The sequence below is a fragment of the Leptonychotes weddellii genome, chromosome 3 (genome assembly GCF_054177405.1).
Source record: "Leptonychotes weddellii isolate Sample4059 chromosome 3, ASM5417740v2, whole genome shotgun sequence".
In the NCBI taxonomy this organism is placed as follows: Eukaryota; Metazoa; Chordata; class Mammalia; order Carnivora; family Phocidae; genus Leptonychotes; species Leptonychotes weddellii.
The window spans coordinates 60,640,887-60,664,208 of record NC_138371.1 but is presented as its reverse complement, the minus strand read 5'-3'; the positions used below and the strand labels follow the sequence as shown (position 1 = coordinate 60,664,208).

Sequence of the window (23,322 nt, the reverse complement as noted above, 5' to 3'; positions counted from 1 at the left end):
GAGCCACCCAGGCGCCCCAAACTGAGGGTTTTAGAGGGGAGGGGGATGGGGGGATGGGTTAGCCCAGTGATAGGTATTAAGGAGGGCATGTTCTGCATGGAGCACTGGGTGTTATATGCAAACAATGAATCATGGAACACTACATCAAAAGCTAATGATGTAATGTATGGTGACTAACATAACATAATAAAATAAAATTAATAAAAAAATTCCAGTATAATTAACATATGGTGTTATATTAGTTTCAGGTGTATAATATAGGGATTCAACAATTCTATGCATTACTCAGTGCTCATCAAGATAATTGTCCTCTTAATCCCCTTCACCTGTTTCACCCGTCCTCTTACCCATGTCACTTCTGGCAACCACCAGTTTGTTCTCTATATTTAACAGTCTTGTTTGTTTGTCTCTTTTTCTCTTTCTTTCTTTGTTTTGTTTCTTAAATTCCACAATAGAATGAAATCATATGGTATTCATCTTTCTTTGACTGACTTATTTCACTTAGCATTATACCCACTAGATCCATCCATATTGTTACAAATGGCAAGATCTCATTCTTTCTTATAGCTAAGTAATATTCTATTGTATGTATATACCACATCTTCTTTATCTATTCATGTATCAGTGGACACTTGGGTTGCTTCCATATCTTGACTATTGTAAATAATGCTGCAATAAACATAGGGGTACATGTATCTTTTTGAATTTGTGTTTGCGTAGATACCCAGTAGTGGAATTACTAAGCAGTCTTGAAAAAGAACAAAACTGGAGGTATCACAATCTCAGATTTCAAGATACACTTCAAAGCTGTAGTGATCAAAACAATATGATACTGGCACAAAAATAGATATGTAGATCAATAGAACAGAATAGAGGGGCGCCTGGGTGGCTCAGTCGTTAAGCGTCTGCCTTCGGCTCAGGTCATGGTCCCAGGGTCCTGGGATCGAGCCCCGCATCGGGCTCCCTGCTCGTCTGGAAGCCTGCTTCTCTCTCTCCCACTCCCCCTGCTTGTGTTTCCTCTCTCGCTGTGTCTCTCTCTCTCTCTGTCAAATAAATAAGTAAAATCTTTAAAAAAAAAAAATAGAACAGAATAGAGAGCCCAGAAGTAAACCCATGACTATATGGTCGATTAATCTATGACAGAGGAGGCAAGAATATACAATAGGAAAAAGATAGTCTCTTCAACAAATGGTGTTGGGAAAATTGGACAGCTATATGCAAAAGAATGAAACTGGACCACCATCTTACACCATACACAAAAATAAATTCAAAATGGATTAAAGACCTAAATATTAGACCTGAAACCATAAAAATCCTAGAAAAGGGCACAGGCAGTAATTTCTCTGACATTGGCTATAGCACCATTTTTCTAGCTATGTCTCCTAAGGCAAGGGAACCAAAAGCAAAGATGAACTACTGGGACGACACCGAAATAAAAAGCTTTTGCAGAGCAAAAGAAACAAACATGGAACGTTTTTCCATTTCTTTGTGTCTTTCTCAATTTCTTTAACGAATATTTGTTAGTATTTGTCTGATATTTTTCCAATCCTGTTACTTTTTCACTTTTCTGAATTTTTATGTTTTAGGTTTATTTGTTTTAAATAGCTGCCTTGTAAAAATCAACCTGATTTGCCTTTTAATTGAACAGTTCAATGTACTTACTAGTAATTATTGGCATATTATTGATATGTTTTTATAGATATCACCAATGCCATGGTGTTACATTGTATTCTGTGTTGGAGCTGTTCTCCAGAGTGTACCATTTTTAGAATACAGTGTGATTTTTCTTTTTTTTTTTTAAGATTTTATTTATTTGTGTATGAGGGAGAGGGAGAGAGCATATAAGAAGGGGGAGCGGCAGGCAGAGGGAGAAGCAGGCTCCCCACTGAGCAAGGAGCCCAATGTGGGACTTGATTCCAGGACCCTGGGATCGTGACCTGAGCTGAAGGCAGATGCTTAACTGACAGAGCCACCCAGGCATCCCTTACAGTGTGATTTTTCATGTAGAGTTTGTAACACAGTCATTCTGGGTGTCAAGTACTATGATACAGTGATTAAAAGATTTTATCTGGAGCCAGATTTCCTGGATTAATATCCCTATTGTTGTTCTTCCTAGCAATGCATCCCTTGGGCAATTTGAGAATATTCCATGTCTTAGTTTCTTCAAATAGTTCTTATCTTAATAGGGATAATGTGAGAATTATCATGTAAGGTATTTGAAAAAATGATTAGAACATAGTAAGCACTCCTAATTATTATTAGGGCTATTATTAATTTCTACCAGGTTATTGTGTACTTTCCATTTGTCTTATTTTTCATATTTTTCTCCTCCTTGTGCTTTTAAGTTTATTAAATGTCAAGCTATTTAATTTTTCTTCTGTACCCTTTTAATCATTTTATCCCATTTGTCTTTCCATGTATACCCTTGAAATTTAGTAAGTATTCTAAGCAAAATTAAAAGTTACTATCTTTATCATCCTCCTGAACAATACAATTAGAATTCTTGAACTCCCAGTAACAAATATTTTCATTTCTTTTTTTTAAAGATTTTATTTATTTATTTGAATGAGACAGAGAGAGAGAAAGCGTGAGCGGAGAGGGGGCAGAGGGAGAGGGAGAAGCAGACTCCTGGCCAAGCAGGGAGCCTGATGTGGGGCTCGATCCCAGGACCCTGGGATCATGACCTGAGATGAAGGTAGACGCCTAACTGAATGAGCCACCCAGGCACCCCTCTTTTTTTATTCTTAAAGATATTTTTTTTTCTGGGCATAAAATACTAGTTTTAACGGACATTTTCTTACAATATTTTTGTTATTGCTGTTATAGTTGAATTGTTCTGTTTTGTCTTCTTATCCTATTTAGTTTTAAGGTTTTCTCTTGTACTTTATTGTCTTGAAATTTTATTAAGAGTTGCCTGGATATGGTTTTCTTTTATTTTAGTTAGGATTTTTGTGATTCCTGAATGTTAGAATTTGTGTCTATTATCAATAATAAGGAATTCTTAATCATTTTGTAATCAAATACTCACTTCTGCCTAATATGTTAATTCTTCTTTTGGAATTCCAGGTATTTTGTACCTTCTCACCTTTACTGAAATTCTCTTAAGGGTTTCATACATTTTACCTTTTTGCCTCTGCTGTTTTGCTTGTAAGTTTTTCAGATTCTAATTCATGATTTCTCTCTTCAGTTCCATGTAACCCGATATTTAAGTCTTACAGATGGTTTTACTTTCTTTATTTCTAGAAATGGCATAACATTCAAGTATGTCTTATAAATTTTATTTCTCACCATTATTCATACTTTAATCCCTCTTTTTATTTTTTATTATTATTTTTAAAGATTTTATTTATTTGATAGATAAAGGGCACAAGTAGGCAGAGCAGCAGGCAGAAGAAGAGGAAGAAGCAGGCTCCCCGCTGAGCGGGGAGCCTGATGTGGGGCTCGATCCCATGACCCTGGGATCATGACCTGAGCCAAAGGCAGACGCTTAACTGACTGAGCCACCCAGGCGCCCCTAATTCCTCTTTTTAAAATGCTATTAAATATACTTATATCCTATATCTGAAGAATTTGTTGATAAGTTCTCCGTCTCTCATCTGGCAGCTTTGTTTTCTCATTGTTTGTTTGGTTATTTCTCTTACTGTGATTTCATGTTTCTTGAACTTTTATTTGTGGGAAATCTTTGAGGTCTGGGCTGAGGTGTGGTCTTTCAGAAAGGATTTCAGTTAGTTTCTCACAGAAGCCTGGCACCACTAGCAACTTGAATTTTTGGCTTGTAGTATTCTGTACTAGGCAGATAATATAAATTTGGGCCATAAACCCAGGTGGATTCTGGACCAATAGCGACGAGTCTGAAGAGAGGCTTTTCTGCATAAACTCAGAGTTAAGGCAAGACAGAAAAATTTGCTTGCCAAATTGCCTTCCTGTCTGCTTTTGCAATATTGATTTTTGAAAATGCTTTTATTAAATGTGTAGCTTTTGGGGAAAAAAGTGTGTAGCTTTTATATGCCTTGAATTTATTCAGGATCTCTAACCCATACTGGAGCCAAATCTTTGTGTTCTGTTTCTTGTATGTAGGCAATTTAAACCAAGCTGTAGGTCACTGGGATCAATAGAAGCCCACCAAGTGTCATCTGACTTCAGTGTTTGCTTGCCTTTCTCCATTAGCCCCAGGGAATTTCCCTTGCTTTCTTGTAAGCCCAACTGTACATTAAAAATGGTCTTTTAACAATATTTTACCCTCCATTTTTAGATATTTTATGATGGGGGGAGGTTAGGATAGTTGTCCCAATATATGGTGAAATATACATATATCTAGCAAATTCCTGAAGTTATTAGTGTATTACCAGTGTACTCATGAATTATTAAAGTTAAGGTTATCTACATCAAGATAGTGAGATGAAACCTGAGTCTGTTTTTATCTATGCAACATGTATCTATTGAAGATAATTCAATAAGATTATTTCACTGATAGAGTTAATTATTTCACTGATAGAGTTTTTGTTTCAGTAGTGTTTGTTAGGTAAAAAACATTACTTGTAAACATAGTTACTAGGTGTACGGTATTTCCAAGATATTTGTATATATTTAGCTGATTATAAAGGTGGATTGTCTGAATTTACATGTTACTAAATTTGAGAATTGTCCTCCATAAGGCCTGAAAAAGTTTATTAGTATTTCTTGTTTGGCACCTAAATATATTTGTGTGTTTCTGCAAGAATCAATTATACTAGCAATATATCTGAACATTGATAGTCACATATTCTGCTAGTCCTAAAGGAAAAAAAGGTGACGAAATTAATGACATGTGTCCCATACATTGGATGTGCTACAATCTATTAAGAGGAGATAAATGCAAAGGAGGTAATACAGCACAGTATGATCACATTAGGAAATCTGAGGAGAAATGATTTATTTCTACTTGGGGAACTCTGAGGAAGCTTCCTAAATGATGATGATACTTGAGACAGTTCTTGAAAGATAAGCAATGATTTGCCAGGGGAAAAAAGAGAAGGTAGGACATTTCAGGCAAAGACAGTAGACAGATGTCCAAGACAGGAGAGATGTCAAAACATTATGTAACTAGAGAGTGTGTGATTCTGAGGGGTAGGAGGCATGAGTTGTTGAGTGGTGGCCAATGATGGATGTTACAGTAGAATAGGTAAGGGGTATATTACACAGGGATTTATTTGTTTGTTTTTACTCCATAATGGAAGGGGAAGTTGATTTTCTGAGCAATGAGGTGCTGTCAGGTTTAGAAGATTTCAGATATGTACTTCAATATGTCATCTGGCTAAATTATGGAGAACAGAGATTCTGCAGAGAAGAGGAGAGGAGAAGCTCTGCTGACAAAAGGATCCATAGGACTCAGTAACGACAAAAGTTTTTGAAAAAAATAAAATGTTTTAGATGTTAGTATAAGAAAATGATGTGTGTCTTTTACTCTTTTGTAATAAAAACAGTACTCTAGGGAATATAAGACTTAAGCCCGTCTTGAAGTTTTGTGGCAGATGTTAATGACAAGAAGCAAGTACACTTGTGGTTCTAGACAATTTTACAAGTAAAGTTGTAAATTTTTAGTGGCTTTGTTTTAACCACTTTTGTTATATATACACATATATATAAAGATTTTATTTATATTTTTATATGAGAGAGAGAGTGAGAGAACACAAGCAGGGGGAGTGGCAGAGGGAGAGGGAGAAGTAGACTCCCCACTGAGCAGGGAGCTCCATGCAGGGCTCGATCCCAGGGCCCTGAGATCATGACCCAAGTCAAAGGCAGATGCTTAACTGACTGTGCCACCCAGGTGCCCCTCATTTTTGTTATATATCAGGTGTTGTCTTTTAAAAATCTATAACACCATTAAGAAGAAATGATAGCCGTTCTTTCATTTATTTAACGCATCCTTCACTTTGTGGCATAAAATCTTTGAGGACAAGAAAACTTTCTTCTTAATGGGGCTAAGGTCAAAGCCAAATGTGTTTCTGTCTATTTAAGCTTATCTGAATAATATTTTAAAAGGTTTATTGACAATTCATATTTTTTTCCTTAAGTATTACCCGTATAGGGAAGATTAATCACTTTGAATAGACAAGTTGACTTTGAACATAGGATTTTAGAATTAAAGACCTATTAGAGACAATAGCCTCTTTCAACAGAGGAGGAATCTGAGGGGCCAGAATTTGATTTGTCTGAATTAACATTGCTAATTTGATGCCAGAACTGATATTGAAAGACAAGTGTTGGAACTCTTGTTTCAGTCTTTTTGGTATTTTCCATTTCTGCAAAAATGGTCAGCAAGAACTTTCTTTATGATTACTACTGAATGGTTTGAAATGCACAAGAGTGATTTTCATGTTATTTTATTGTATTCTAGTTATTTGGAAATTAGTAAACATATAAGTTTATATAGCCATTATCTTTTGGCTATAATATTTAAAAACTGGAATGCCCATTTTCTTCCTCCATACAAATGTTCTTCCCTCACTAAAGGGCAGCCATTCAGTATCACTTATTGGTGAGTTTAAGTTTCCTTAATTTCATAGTATTATTTCTATGTCTAAGTTGATTATTTCTAGTATGTTATTTTATTTTTAAATTTTTTTCTAGTATGTTATTTTAAACAATTTTGTCATGAAGTTCAATAATAGAAGGATTTTTCTTGTGGAATTAGTTTTTTAAAAAATCTATTAAACTATATTAACAGCTCTATATTTGAACAGTATTTTCAGATTATCTGTTAGCTAGATAGGTATATTTTTTAAAGTATTTTTTTTTCAGCTGAAGGCTCTTGTGATTATTTTAGAAGACAATCATTTAGCTATAATGCATATCAATTAATAGAATACTTGGCTAAGATTATATGATGGGATGCCTAAAAAGGCTAAGGGTTTTGCAAAGTTATACTTGGCTTCTCTGTGGTGTTGGTGAGATCTGAAAATTGACTTTAGCAGAAAGTAGCCAATGAATTCCTCTGAAGTCAGTTTATATCATTTACATTGAGGAAATTATGAAATGCATATTTAGATCTACTTCGCCTTAACAACGGGGGTTTTCCACTGAGAATAAACATTTTGTTTTGAGATGACATAAATCCAAGGGCCCCCAAAAAAAGTTAACATAAATTCTCAATCACTGCATCATTAATACTTTATATGTAAATAGGAGTTCATAAAACACATTTAAATAACAAAGTATGTAACCTTTGCTACCTACCAAGAAATTTGGCGGTGGTATCAATAACACTGAGAGGAGTTGAGATTAAAATGCTTACAGCCAAGGGAAGTAATTGGTATTGACAACCATTGTCAATGGCTACTATTATTGAAACTGCAAGTTGGAACATGTGGATTTGATCCTTTGCACACAAAAAAGTTCACAAAAACTGCTTTTCATAGCTTTTATTCTGTAGTACTCCTTGGTGGATCATATATTAGGTTGAGATAAAATCCATGTGAACTTTTATGTATACAAATGTCATATCAAGTACAGGTGTCATTAATTATGTATATTTTAAACATCCATCAATAAAAAAAACAGAGGCCAAGAAGTTAAATATAATAAAAAATGAAATATTTATTCTTTTGGCTCAATAATGACGTAGCTCACCATTCTTTTTAGTAATAGCAATTCCCTGCATGCAGTTCATTAGTACACTACAAGTAAATAGTTTCGTAAAAGGTTAACATTAAACTTTTGGTTTGTGCAAAAAACAAAAATTTATATCATGTTAGGTAATTGCACAACTTTGCCACTTTGTTCATGGCTAAAAAGGACAGAGCCCATGTTATTCCTCTAATAGCTCTAGTGTAGCAAGAATTAAAAAAATAAGACTAGTCTGCATAAGCAAATACTACAAAAGTTTGAGTAAAAAAAAATTTCCATGAATAATGGGTAATATTGAGGCAACCATAGTTGGTAAAAAATGATCTAAGTTTGAATATTGACCAATGTATCTCCTATTGGAATGGTAGAAAATATATTATAACAAAGAAATCCACAAAACCCATTGTCTAACTTTTATTTTAGGAAATTATTCATTGAAAAGTCTTACGGATTCAAAAGTTTGGAGTTGTGATTAAAAATAAAAAGCAAAAGCATAAAGTAAAATAAATTGCCATGTCATCAACCTGAAAATAATTTTCTTATGTACAAAATGCAACAAATAAAATTGATCATATTTTTACATTATTTATATTTAAACAAGTTTTGGACATATTTTTAGCAAAATATGAAGTATAGGTTTTGACAATAGGCAGTACTCAGTGTGTTTCTTTGAAATATAGAGAGACACCATGTGACATTCAAGTTGAATTAAAAATGCAAAAGTAAAGATACTTTTAAGTAACTGCAAGCTATTCTGCTTGACATACTGGATAGAGCTGTTTGAATTCACTCTACCAACATGTGACTTCTAACCAAGGCTTGTGAAGAATGTGTTGAGTAAAATAGAGCAGCATAGGCAATATTAACATGCATTAGTGATAGTCTTCAAACTATTTATGTTTAATGAATGGTACAGGATACATCCCTGTTGGAAGCTTGCAAAAGACACATACACTGTGGTACATATTTGATTTAAAAGATGTTGTTTAGCAGAATATATATATATATATATATAATATATGTATATTATATATATATATTCCTGCCCAAACATGCACCGCAGGATAAAATAACTATTTACATAACAGGGTGTGTTGAATTGACATAAAATATCAGCTTTGCTGAGAGTAGAAGATGGCAAAGCAATACTGCAGCAGAAAGTGGGACAACTATTCTAAAGTGACACTTTAGATATACTTTTTCTAGATTTTTTTCATTTTGTTTTTGGAAAGCATTTAACCAAATTAAATATAGAGCTCTGGAACTTAGAATAAAATTTGCACTTGCGGAAACAATATTTGCATAAAAATAATCCTTTAAAAATTAGAGGAGACTTTACAGGCACATAACTGTTCAGATATAAACAAATGTAACAGACTAAAACACTTTCAAAATTAAAGCCATCTAGAAAACGGAAGTACCTGAAATTATTGACATTAGAATATTTTTTTCTGGTTTTGAGCACGAATTTTATCTCTCAAAACACTTTTGCTAATTATTCGAGAGACTTATGGAGTAGGAACACAGGGCTCTTATATGCTTTTTTCTCAACTTAAATTGCATTTACAAAAATAGTGACATAGTATTATGAATAAACTATGAATTAGGGAGCAAGGAAATCCACTAGAACAAATTTTGTAAAAATATGGCAGATATGGAAGTTAAAAATAGAGTGGATGCAAGTACTGTACTAAAGGTGTTTGGCGTAGTTACAACGATCACTTTGCACAATTATCCCTACAGTCTAGATAGCCAATGAGTTTCTCTTCAGCAGTGTCAGCTGGTAATGAAGACAGCAACCTCTTGTCAATCTTGTTGATACCCTGACTCACAGAGTTGTAGTGATGGAGAGGTCACTGTCTTGTTATAGGCACTGACCATGAGTATTTATTAAAACAGTCAGTTTGGCATAGACCTCCTCTGGGAGTCCAGTTGACACATAGACTTTACCATCGTAGGCTGTAAACAATTGATCACAAAGATAATTCTTTGTTTCTTTTTTACTTTTGATTTTCCCTGACCTCTTTCCCTTTGCTTTCTTTTTCTGGTTTGTCTTTCTCAAACTTTTCTTTGTCTGGCTTTGTTACACTATCATAGGAAGGAGGAGATGTGGTAGAGGAACTTCCATCTGTTTTTTCTGGGGTGGAGTTTCCATTTAATTTGTCAATAATCATGTCTTCTTTGATAGGTAAGTCAATCCTTCCTTTAATTGCCTCTTTGTTATATTCACTTGATACCTTTTTTAACCTTTGTCTTAAAAGATAACATCTGAAATTACGCTGAATGATAGCAGCAGACACCTCCTCTTGTTTGCGTTTTAAAGTGGTTGTGATGGGTTCATAGGAGACTTTGGAGGGGTTTGATGCCATGAACCGGTCTTCCATCTGTATTCGAAGGGCATCCATCTCTCCACTCTCACCCAAAACACGCTTTGTAAAGGCAAATAAAATGTCGAGGCAGTGGATCCGGTCCCCACTCACCATGGGCAGGTCCATGGCGATGAGCTGGACTTTGTTTGGTTTGGCTATGAGGAGAGGAGGATCCAGGGCAGCTGCAAAATCAGAGAGCTTGGAGAACTCTATAAACTGGGTGGCATCGGGATCAAACTTTTCCCAAACCTCATAGAACATCTCAAAGTCATCCTCACTCAGGGGCTCTGCACTTTCTTCAGTAGCAACACTGAAGTTCTCCAGGATGACAGCGATGTACATGTTCACCACAACCAGAAATGATATGATAATGTAACTGACAAAAAAGAAAATCCCGACAGACGGGTTCCCGCAGTCTCCCTTAACTGAACTTCCAGGGTGAATTGTGTCAGGATCACAGTCAGGTGGTGCACTGTTGAGAATAGGTGCTAGCAATCCATCCCAGCCAGCAGAGGTGGTAATTTGGAACAAGCAGATCATGCTGTTGCCGAAGGTCTCAAAGTTGAACATGTCATCAATTCCAGCTTCCTTTTTAACATAGGCAAAGTTGGACATTCCAAAGATGGCATAGATGAACATGACCAAGAAGAGCAGGAGGCCGATGTTAAACAAGGCAGGAAGGGACATCATCAGGGCAAAGAGCAGCGTGCGGATCCCCTTGGCCCCTTTGATCAGACGCAAGATTCGACCAATCCTGGCGAGCCGGATCACTCGGAACAGGGTAGGGGACACAAAGTATTTTTCTATCAGCTCAGCCAGAAACATGCCTATAGAAAAATACAGAAATCAGCTAAAGAGTGAATATTTTATGTTTATATGAATGCTTTATCTTTGCAAGGTTTATGATAACAGCAAGATTGTTACGAGTATAAACTTTTACTAAATATTTGGGTCCACTCCTTAATATTAGTAATTAAAGATTACAGAATTTTATTAAATGATTCTATAACATTATAAACCAATATGGGATTTTTTGAAAGTCCAACAAATTAAATAATCTCAGAGTGTCATGGCAATTTAAGATTATATACGCTCATTTACTATGGAAAGTTATCCCCACACATGAGATGTGCTGATTACAAACAAAGATTATTTCTGAAATCTCTAAATATATTGTTTTCTATTTTTGAATACCTACATTCTTCAGTTAGAGGAAAATGAGCAATAGTGGTAAACTTTAGAATTATACATTAACATTCTCAGATCTCATTTCCGTGTTGCACAGCTGTCAGGCTTTGGGGAGCTTTACCTACAATGGTACCTCTCTGTAATTAAACTATTCTTACCTACAATGGAGAGAATCACAACCACAAAATCAAATATGTTCCAGCCGATGGTGAAGTAGTAGTATCTGAGAGAAATGAGCTTTAGCACAAATTCTCCAGTGAACAGGATAATGAACACAAGGTTGATCCGGGACAAAACTAGAGTCATATATTTGCTCTGGTCATCAGTTTCCACCATCATGGTGACCATGTTGAGGCAGATGAGGATCATGATGCTGATATCAAAGACTTGTCTGGTTACAAAATCAAAGACCATTCCTTGGAATTTGTTCTAGAAAGAGAGAGAGGAGAGAGAAGGTTAATGTGCATATTTCATAAATAATGATCTAGTAAAACCGCAGGTGAAGTCCTTCCATATATGGCCATGAGATATACACCCTTCTCACATTAGTCCAAACAATTCTTTGTGCTCCATGTCTCTTCACATTAAAATACGAGAAGGAAATGAAAAAGTCATATGATAAGAACAAAACGTATTTGATATATTTAAGTTCCATGGGAAGACAAAACTCAGTAAGACATAAATTGGTGGCAATTGGCTGTTAATATGCATGGGCTTTGCTTGATTTAAAAAAAATTATAATTTTTACAAAAAAATTATGAAAACATAATGAAGATTTACAAAGTAGGTTGATACAGACAGACTTTTAGATGGATGAATACCCTAATTCATTTATCAATACTTTAGGAATTTTGGTTTATATATTATATATATGATATATATTATATATCATATATATTATATGTATATTATATATATTATATATTATTTCCACCTCTCCCTCTTTCCAAATATGTCCGTCATTATCTATTCTACCTCTTCTAACTATGTGTGTCTGTGTATTTGTTATTTATCTATCTTTCTTCATCTGTTCTTTATCTATGCTTCAACAAAAATGCATGACATTTTTTCTTTGTCTTATTAGCAATCATCTCAGGAGTCACATACATTTATGGTCATGAAATATAGTTCTATTAGGAAAATAAATTTTTAATAATTTAGAATAAAAATATAAAATAAAATTTCATAGCTTACTGAAAATCAATTTCATGAATTGACCAAGTTTCTTTCTTTTAAATATATTTAAATGACCTTCAGTAAAGCAGATTTATGGTGTTTTGTGTATCCTGCCCTACCTCCCCCCTTGGTCGCTTCCAACCTCAACTCCAAAACTCTTAAAAATATGGTAAACTGAAGTCATTAATAGGATTCATGAGGGCTTGTTAACTCCCAGTTCTGGCAATTACAGGCTTTATGACTTTGGGTACGATTTTTTGGGGGCCTCAGTTTCCTTATTCCTTACCCGTCTAAGATAGATAAGTTAGAGTACAGCTCTATGAACATAATCCATCGTTATTATGTCTTTTCATATATTATGAAGCTCTACATAGTAAGCATTCTGATTAAGCCTTTTTCTTTTCTCTGTATTTGGTGAAACAAACTATTTTGATGATGCCCTTTTCCTTCCCAAGAAGGTTAAGAGTATTTTCTAGTCATACAAATGGAGAGAACAAATAGTATAGAGGGAAGTGATGGGGTGGGGTGGGAGTTTTCCAGACTCCATCTATTTAAATGGCAAGAGGGTGCCATGTAACAAGGTTGGGTACATTCTTGGAAGCAGTAGGTGGCAGAAGGAATACGAATGCTGCTTTGGAAGCAGTTATTGGGAACCTCAAGTTGGACGTTTTCAATTGACAAACTGTAAAGAGCATTACCTCCTTTTTAAGAACTTAGGAATTCTTATTGAGTGTGGCAGTTGTGAATGGTGTTAAACAATATGAACTTTACAATTAGGGCATGTTATACAGTGGTGATATCACTCAGTATGTTCTCATCCAGAGCACTGCCAATTTCATCATATGGAAATAAGGTTTAGAATATTAAAGAAGATGAGTAATTCTTACTGCTGGCCGAGGTATGGGCTTCTGAGGTTTCTTGGATCCAAGTTTCTTCATTGCATTATAGTATTTTTTCTGTTCCTCTGTCATAAAGATGTCTTGACCTCCAAAGTAAAGATACAGTATAAAACTGGTTATAATCTGAACATGTGTTACAACAGCACGTATACAAAAATATTTCTGAGTCTTTAGTCTTTTCTCAATTTTTAAATGGAAATTATCCCATATATATATAAAAGCAGACTGCTTTTCTCCTTTATGTGAAATTCTGAGGACTTTACTATTATGTAAAACCTATAATCACATAAATCTCTGATTAGGACAGGATCCTAATTTGATTATATTATGTTTAGAAGGAGGCTCAGGAGTCTCAAATATATTTTTGTGAAAGAAAAAATGTTTTCTTAGCCCATTTCACTGTTTTCCTTCTTTATTCAATAATTTTAAGTACTTTCCATGTGCTAGAAAATGTAACTTATCAGAATTAAATAGATATATGAGACACCAATATCTTGTTGTCACGTGGAGTAGGAAAATGAAAACAGGTGGAAAATGTATAAGGATATATAAAAAAGTATTGCAGAGATCAAAATAAACCCTGAAGACTCAGAAACAGGCTTTATATAGGACGATACCCTTAAGCTAGGCCTTAACAGATGATTAGAGGTATGCTAGGCAAAGCATTCCAGGAAAAGGAAATACCCTATGTAAAGTCATGGAGGTACAAGAGCATGGCTTGTACAGAAAGGGCAAAAAAATCCATGTAGCTATGTGTGTAACGTGTGATAGGGTGATGGCAGATAATGACTGAGGAGTAGGGAAGTAGATATAGAGATGTGTTGTGAAAGAAAATGAAGCTAGAAAACTGGGTGGAAATAATTCCTGAAATTCTCTGTAAGCAAGGGTAAGCATTAGAGGAGACCCACTGGATGCTTTGAAGCAGTGGTCACATTTTTTGTCACAAAGACACTATAGCAGCTCTGCAGAGGATGAACCTAGAGAGGAGCCACCAGCTAGAGGCTGGAAACTCCACAGCTGAACTGACCACATAGTGAACTGAAAAGAATATAAAAATGATCTAAGTCTATCTTAACTATGGGTATCCTGATTATTTGGCGGTACAACACTCAGAACCTCAGAATGGGGAAAGCTGAGAGCTAAGGAATACTTATCTTCTTTTTCTGTTGGTTGAAGTTATCTATGATTACACCAATGAATAGATTCAGAGTGAAGAATGACCCAAAGATGATAAAGATGACGAAGTATAAATACATATATAGATTTTCTTCATATACAGGCTGAAGTTTTACCTAAATAATATTGAAAATATTAAAATAATATTTAAAAACATAATAAATACTTAAACTAAGTTAACAATTTGGTGAGTGTTGTTAATCTAGAGTTATTTTTGCCTTTCCCTGAGTTACTGTTCTGCAAAAAAGTTCTTTTTTCAAACTAGTATGATCTAGGATAATGAAAGTTTATAATTTTTATGCTTGTTTTTGAATCTATTTTTCCATTGTGGTTTACCTGTACATTTTTTTTAGAGTAAATAACAGGGGTATAACAAGAAATGTTTTGAACCTATTAGTTTTATAATTTTTTTTTGCAGCATTTTAAATTTGGGTGGTCTGGAGATGTTGGTTCTTGAAGATAAGGCTTTAATAATAGAACATCAACTTCTAAGAGGAATGCATATATGTTCTGAGGAATTTTTTTTAATTCCTATTTTCAAAATTGAGTTTCCCTGAAACTTGCTTGCTTTTTCCATTATATTTTTGGAAGTTAACTTCACAAACTCTGATTTATCATACTGTCCAGGAATAGGGAGAGGCAAGTTACTTTCTCATGAGCAATGTTCTTGATCTTGAGTCTTACTTATGGACCAGTTTGATGTCTTCTGATCCATGCATCTGATCCATATTAGATATGTATATCAGACATATATTAATCAAAATATCATCTTTATTGAAGTGCATTAACTTAAGAGGATCATTTCTTTTTTTTTTTTTTAAAGATTTTATTTATTTATTTGACAGAGACACAGCGAGAGAAGGAATACAAGCAGAGGGAGTGGGAGAGGGAGAAGCAGGCTTCCCGCCGAGCAGGGAGCCCGATGTGGGACTCGATCCCAGGACCCTGGGATCATGACCTGAGCCGAAGGCAGACGCTTAACGACTGAGCCACCCAGGCGCCCCGAGGATCATTTCTGTATGCAATTATAAATGTCCTGATTGCATCTAGTATAAAATTCTTGGTCATTCACTTAAATTATTACAAATGTTCACTATGGAAAATCTTGTAACTATAAATGTATTTGAGTGATACTTACATCTCGTGAATCAACAGCTGCATACATAATATCCATCCAGCCTTTGAATGTGGCCTGTGAACAATACATATTTGAATTCTGCATGAAAACCTAATCCAAGAATATGCCATTTTACCATATGAAAATCTGATAGTGTTACTACAAGTAAGTTTTTGTGTGATATAATACAATTCTCTATCAAGAGATTGAAAGGAATTGAATTGAAGTAGAATATGATTGTATTTAGAGTCTGGAATTCATTTTCTTTGTTTCTCTTGGAAGATACTAATTTTTTTCTACACAAAAATTTAACTAGAGGCTTGATTCTTAAAATACCCATCTCAGTCTCAAATCCTTTCTATACCAAAATATAAGCTCTGTGATTCAAACCTATAGTGTGTTTAAACACAACTCAATTGTTTTCATTAGTGAATTACTGATTAGTTAATATGTGGTCAATTAAGTCAAAATTATTAAACATCATACATTTTGAAATCTCCATAAGATTCGTATTTCTGCAAATAGTAGAACCATACCCCTTAAATGTTAGTACAGTAAATTTTCTGGCTAATAATGTAAACATTTAATTCATCACTAAAATATGTACATTGTTATTTTAACATATAAAATTGCTCCTTTGGCAATGATTGCTAAGAAAAACAAAAAACAGTGTAGTAGCACTCAGTAATATAATAAGAAAAAAACCGGGAAGCAGGAATATAATGCCATATTAAAACATACTAAAAGCTGAACAACTGGGGAAATACATATTAAAGTAACTGCAAAACATCTTAAAGTCAAGTTAAGTTAATAGTATAAGTGTTATCATCAACTACTTTTGTACTGTCAGATATTAATTATTCAAACAAAGAACATCAGAGAAATGATTTTTTGTAAAACATTTGAAAATGTTTCCAGAACTCATACAGTGGCAACTTACCACTTGAAGCAATGCAAGATAGCCAGCGCCAACATTATCAAAGTTTACTTTGACGTTTTTCCATCTAGCTTGCTTGCCAAGAGCCTGACAGTCGCTCAGATTGTTGACTTCACTAACTTCAAACATGTTACCCGTTGTCGTGTTAACACAGTGGTAGAACTTGCCAGCAAACAAATTCACACCCATGATGCTAAAGATCAGCCAGAAGATGAGACACACCAAGAGTACATTCATGATAGAGGGAATTGCTCCAACAAGAGCATTCACAACAACCTGGAAGAGAAAATGAGGATAAGGCTGCTTACAAATCGCTAAAATGAAAACCATTCTTTTCATTTATTTTTTTAATGCTAAAATGGGCATGAAAAGAGTTAAATAAAAATCTAGGTGGATAAGTTGTTTCTCGCAATGTTTTCTAGGACATATTTGATGAGGGAAAACAAACAGTGACACAACTAGAGAGCTAAAGGATTTAGGGAAAGCAAAATATGACAAAGTGTGAAAAGAAATAAAAACCTGATGTAGTAAGATGGAGTCAGAAAATGTTTGTATGCTGGGGAGAAAAGAAAAAAAATGCATTAAATACCAACAGAAGAAATAATTGTCATTCAGCAATACATTTTAATTTTCAAGAGTGTTAATGAATGATGATTTGAAAACATGGTTAAACAAACCCTTTGCAAAAAAAGTATTAATAAAGCCTTAAATCTGCCTTCTCAGATCAAGTCAACTTTTTATAACCATAAAGAATAGGGTTAAGAATTTACAAGGTTCTTTTTTTCTCTTTTGGTAAATCCTAATTTAAAAAAGTATATTAAATGAGATGGAATTTATCTCTGGACATAAAAATACCAAATATGTCCTCATTATTATTCTAAATCTCTCAAATGTTCACTTTGGGGTACATGTTACTTCATCAACCTAAGCTGACCTGTTTCATGAAGGAGAAATTAAGTTACCTATCCTCTCATTAAATTCAAAAGCTTAAGATGTATTTTGAAATCCCTAGGGAAGTTGACAGTATCTTTTCTTATCCAATCTGATTCGTATTGGACTCTTTTGTTAAGCATTTATGTTAAATGAAACTATTGTTTTATTTTAAAATAATGTAAATGTTATGTTAGAAATCAACACCAAAAATTTTTAAATTGACATCAAATCCTGAAATCCAAAAACGTAAAAATTTCATATGCTACTTGAATTTTATTTCTTTTAGAAATTAAGTTATATATTATACTTGCCATATTTCTTTGTTACTAAAATTTGTGTAAAATGACCTCCACAAATTTTCTTATCAAATGACTGCATGACACATTTTACTGTATTTCATAGCTGGAACATTAATTCTGTCATAGGATTGAATTAAAAATAGCAAACAGGGGCGCCTGGGAGGCTCAGTCGTTAAGCGTCTGCCTTCGGCTCAGGTCATGATCCCACGGTCCTGGGATCGAGTCCCACATTGGGCTCCCTGCTTCGCGGGAAGTCTGCTGCTCCCTCTCCCACTCCCCCTGCTTGTGTTCCCTCTCTTGCTGTCTCTCTCTCTGTCAAATAAATAAATAAAATCTTTAAAAAATAAAAAAATTAAAAAAATAAAAGTGCCAAACAGAATATTTTTTCAGATGAGAACAAATTTATCTATAAGTTTCTTATTTTGTTCATTGCTATCCTCCCTCAAAAAGGAATTGTTAATGTGAAACCATGCAAGCAAATGAGGGCTTACGTAGTGTCAGTAATGGCAAAGATTGGTCAAATAGAACTTGAAATTGTATAATAATTTTTATGAATTTTATCTTGTGACTTTTTTTTATCAAGTGGCACTGAAATGAAATTAGCATGTAAAAACAAGTATTTCTTTGTTTACAGTGCTTCTGGAGAGTCTGGAGAGTGGTTTCATCATCCCTGATGAGTGAATCTCTAAGTCAAGGCTGAAGTGTTTTTGTTGCTCTAAACAAACCTAACATAAAAGCCTTATGGCCAGGGAGAAATTCAATATCCATGTGCATTTGCATGCTGTATTAAACAAACCTGGCCTTTGCTAAATAGTATTTTGAGGGATGTGACAAGTGGTTGTGTATCTAAATAAGTGTGTACTTTATGTGTAGATGCATAAAGTATACACTAAAGAAGAGAGCTGGAAAATAAAGATGAAAATACACATGCTATGGAAAAAGTGAAACTCATTCAGAATGCCCACTTAAAACGGCAATCTTTAAAACAAACCCCAGGGGTTTCCTGAAATGCCTAGTTAATTATTCTAACCCCTTATTTTGGTTGCTTAGGATGTATAGATTTTATCAGAGGCTACGATTTAGAGTTGTTTTCTTGTACAACAAGTATTTTTGTTACTGATATTAATTGAAGAAGTAAAGCACACAAAAACCATTTACCTTTCATTCATTACCAGTGATTTTTGAGGAATCAAACCTCCTAATGGGAGGAAGAAAAACCCCTACTAGGATGAATGTCAGTAGTAAAAAATCATTTAAATATGTATAAGCAATGAAAAGAAATAAATGGCAGTACATGTTTTTTTTGGATGTTGTGGAAACATCTTTAACTATCATCAGAAGACTTGGATTCCAGTCCTAGTTCTGCCACAAACAATTTCTGAGGACCCGTTGAAATAAATCTCAGTTTCAGGCCGCTGGCCTTAATGACACCTAAGATTCCTGCTCTGAAATTCTGTAATTCTATGAAGTAAATATCAGAGGAGTATGGTACTCCTCTGTATCTAAATCATTACCTACATTTAATTCTGATATGAATCATCAGAGAGCTTTTGTTCTTCTTACCCTCATGCCTTCAAACCGGGATAAAGCTCTTAGAGGTCTTAAAGCTCTTAATGTCCGTAGGGATTTAATGGCACCAAGTTCTGAGTAGCCGAGAGCATTGGCTACCAAGCTAACCAAAGAAACCTGCAAAAAGAAAAGATATTAATAGTTCACCTAGAAATAAACTGTCTGCTAAAGGCATAGGATGTGGTGTCTATTCTTTAGTACCAACTAAATGAAATTCAGACATACCTTGGCGCAGCCTTCATCTTCCACGTAGTGAGTTCATCTTATATTGCCAGCCTCATTTCATGTTATTGCTCTTCTTACCAATGAAAACAATCTTTGCCCATTTTATAAGATATTTCACCCCATGGAACCCCTTTCAACCTGTGCATATATCACTGATGAGTCAGGATTTGGTTCAATAGCCAGATCCTCCATGGATCTGTGCTTAATATCATTGATTGGAAATCAGGTTTCTCTCCTGAACTTATGTAGTATCTTGGTTATGTGTACTGGAGGCATTTCCCATTTAATAGAATCAATTGATTAGATATCTTCTTTCCCCTTCCAGGTCACATAAACTTTTTATGTGCTGGGATGAAACATTCTTCTCTTACTGTGCCTAATACTGTCTGGTTAAATACGCTTTAGTTAATATGTGTTGGATCAATAAATAATGGAATAATTTTACCTGAAAAAAATGTTATCAGACCATGATGTAGTTTCATAATAATGAAGAAATGTTCATCCAAACTTCCGGACTTATAATTCATAGTGATAATACATCTTCTGATATTTACACATATACTAAATTTTACTTAAATATATGAAAGATTAAAGAAGACACGCCCTTTTTTGAGAGGAAGACACTTTATTTGCTTAGATTTTCTTTCAGTATAACATTTATTGAACATTTACTATATGCAGGGTTCTGTTCTAAGTGCCTTATGCATATAAATCTTAAGAAGTAGATACCATTACTATTGCCTTTTCACTGGTGAGGGAGTTGAGCCCCCCTCACCCCACCCCCAAGAAAAGGGATGCATGGTAATAAGAGGTGAAATTGGGTGGATCTTGAACCCAAGTGATCTGACTTCAAAACCATATCTTAACCGTTTGCATACATTATCAAAAATTTGTTCCTCATCTGAACCACAAAACGCAGGAAATGGTTTAAGTGACTATCTTTTCAGTTCTTGCAAGGATTGTTTTTTTTTTTTTTTTTAAAGATTTTATTTATTTATTTGACAGAGAGAGAGATAGCGAGAGCAGGAACACAAGCAGGGGAGTGGGAGAGGGAGAAGCAGGCTTCCCGCCGAGCAGGGAGCCCCATGCGGGGCTCGATCCCAGGACCCTGGGATCATGACCTGAGCCGAAGGCAGACGCTTAACGACTGAGCCACCCAGGTGCCCAGTTCTTGCAAGGATTGTACAAAGGTAGTACTTTCCTTGATGCATAAGGAGGAGTTAATTCATTATATCCACTGGATGGTTTAAAGGCACTGGGGCTTAATTTTTGCAAGAAGGGCTGTTGAAAATGGATCTAAATGAATCCTTGTAATGGTAGGATGGAGACTGATCTGCCCAAGAATACATGGTTTAAAGGGTGACATAAAAACTAGAACTGAAGCTTTAAAAGCAAATGGAGCCACTTTTTCCTTGTTGTTTAATTTAGCATACATCTCAGAGAAATTTTTTTTAAAAGATTTTATTTATTTATTTGGCAGAGAGAGACACAGCGAGAGGGAACACAAGCAGGGGGAGTGGGAGAGGGAGAAGCAGGCTTCCCACGGAGCAGGGAGCCCGATGCAGGGCTCTATCCCAGGACCCTGGGATCATGACCTGAGCCGAAGGCAGACGCTTAACTACTGAGCCACCCAGGCGCCCCCATCTCAGATAATTTAACAGAAAAATAAATGACTAGTGGCAGGATAATTTATTGAGCTAGTCATTTCTGTCTACTGTTCGCTGCTGCAGAAGACTGGAAAGATGGGAAAGGTTATTTGAGAACATGCAGGCTTCTATGTTTTGGGCTCCTTTGCCTCAGAAACATTAACAGCTTCTTTAGGCTTCTGGATCTCCTTTCAGAAGACTTCCCTCATGCTCTCCAAGTCCTTTATTTGAGAACTGGGCATTTAAGGGGAAGTGGCTGCAAATTCCTCACAACCTGAAGTAAGGAAGTTTATGGTTTGAAAAGAAAAGAAAGGCAATGGCCAAAATCAGATGGATAGGAAATTCGAGATTCAAAGGCTGGGAGACCCACTTGCATATAACCACCCCACAGTGGGGTGACTCTGTGAATGCCTAGAGAAGTGGGGCCTTAGTGAACTGAGCTTCTTTTAATAGACCTCATTCTGTTTTGTGTAGGACAAAAACTCATTTATTGAGTTAACTAATGCAAAAAACTTAATATACCTTAAAGGCAATTTTGAAATAAATAATTTAAAGATTTGCAGTGTACTTAAAATTTGAAGATACCAACACATATTGGTAGTGTGCTTTTTTACTTATTATCTCTGTCTGAGAGTGGTTAAATGACTAGTCTAGGAAAAGGTAGCAAGGGGCAAGACCATAACTAGAATTTATGTCTTCTGTTTTCTAGTCCAGTGTGTTTTCCACCTCAGCAAACATGTCCCCAACCTTTCAATATATAGTATTTTTATCCTCATCTCTTATGTGCTAAACATAAAAGGCACTCTTGCTAATGTGTGCAAGTGTAACAGAAGCCCTTTGACAAAGACTGAATTTTTAGTATAAATTTATATGAATCTAGGTGCCTCACAGTATAGCAAATATATAAAACTCTCTGTTAGAAGTTTCAGGGAGATGGTTTAGTTGTCATCCACACCTTTCTGCATTCCTATGGCAGTGAGACTGAGAAAGAGAAATAATGCAGGCGGGATTTGATGGTTCTGAAGAAGACCCTAGGAGTTCTGTGATTGGTTAATGAACCATATAATATGAATGTATTTCTCTTTAAAATGGCTAAAGATAATTTTTTTTAAGGTTCAGTATGAGCAAGTTGAAATGAAAACCATGTAATCACTTCCATGCATTCCAATGATACATTTCAGTCCAAACACTTGCATAAATTTTGATGGCAAAATCTAGAAGCATTCTCATTAAAGTGGGCTCAAAGACTATGCCCACTACCAATGTTATTTTTTTAACATTTTCTGGAGAAAGAAATAAGAGCTATATGGATTTGAAAAGTAGAAGAATTCAATATTCGCGGATATATTATTGTTGACATCAAAAAAAAGGGAATAAAGTGAAATACTATTATAAGCAATACTATAATTATTTTAGGTGCTAACCAATAATTTTTTTCATATATTTTTTAAAAAGTTGTGTAGGAGTCTTTTGGAACTACATACATTTTAAAATATTAACATGAAAAAGTATAACTTAAAATACTATTTTAAGAAGAAGAACAGAGAGGACTGACCCCACTAGAATTAAAACCAATTATAAATCTGCAGTAATTAAAGCTGTCATATTAGTAGACAAAGAAATTAGTAGACAAAGTCCAAATTAGGCCTAAGACATGCTGAGATTTAGCATGTAGATAAAGGTAGCATTTCAAATGAGAGGTGAAAAAAATAAATGAGAGACCATTTTGAGGAAAATAATATTGGATCCTAACTTCACACTTTATACCAAAATAAATTTCAGACTGATAAAAAATTAAAATATAAAATAAAAATGGATGAAGAAACACAAACAAAACTCAAACTGTAAAACTGGGGAAAAACCTGGAAAAATGTTTTAATAATCTTGATAAGAAAGGGCCTTCAGAAGCATGAACAAAAACCAAGAAGGAGAAAAAAATGTGACTGATAAATTTGACCAAATCAATGTGAAACATTTCTTCATGACAAAAAACAAAGCCAAGAAGCAAAAACCCAAATAGGAAAAACAATCATATCACCTGTGACAAAATAGCTTATTTTTAAATATTACTTGTTTACCTCTTTACTGTTTGTTCCTTCCTCCCACAAGGTGTAAGCCCTAATAGGGCTTGGTCTGTTCGTGTTCATACCTCTTTTGTTTAAAATGGCATATGGCCCTTTTTA

General features: G+C 34.7%; 1 protein-coding gene across 2 annotated transcripts in view; it reads right to left on the bottom strand.

The window, feature by feature from the left end:
- Positions 1 to 7,555: 7,555 nt before the first annotated feature.
- Positions 7,556 to 23,322, bottom strand: part of LOC102729343 (sodium channel protein type 3 subunit alpha) — a 112,020-nt gene continuing 96,253 nt past the window's right edge. For both annotated transcript variants that reach the window (XM_081814277.1, XM_081814276.1), the window contains 7 exons: positions 19,263 to 19,385; positions 16,471 to 16,743; positions 15,552 to 15,605; positions 14,392 to 14,529; positions 13,226 to 13,330; positions 11,321 to 11,591; positions 7,556 to 10,801 (listed from right to left, as the gene is read on the bottom strand). In XM_081814277.1, the coding sequence (XP_081670403.1) occupies positions 9,606 to 10,801; positions 11,321 to 11,591; positions 13,226 to 13,330; positions 14,392 to 14,529; positions 15,552 to 15,605; positions 16,471 to 16,743; positions 19,263 to 19,385 (2,160 nt within the window). In that variant the 3' untranslated portion in view covers positions 7,556 to 9,605. The remainder of the gene's footprint in view (positions 10,802 to 11,320; positions 11,592 to 13,225; positions 13,331 to 14,391; positions 14,530 to 15,551; positions 15,606 to 16,470; positions 16,744 to 19,262; positions 19,386 to 23,322) is intronic.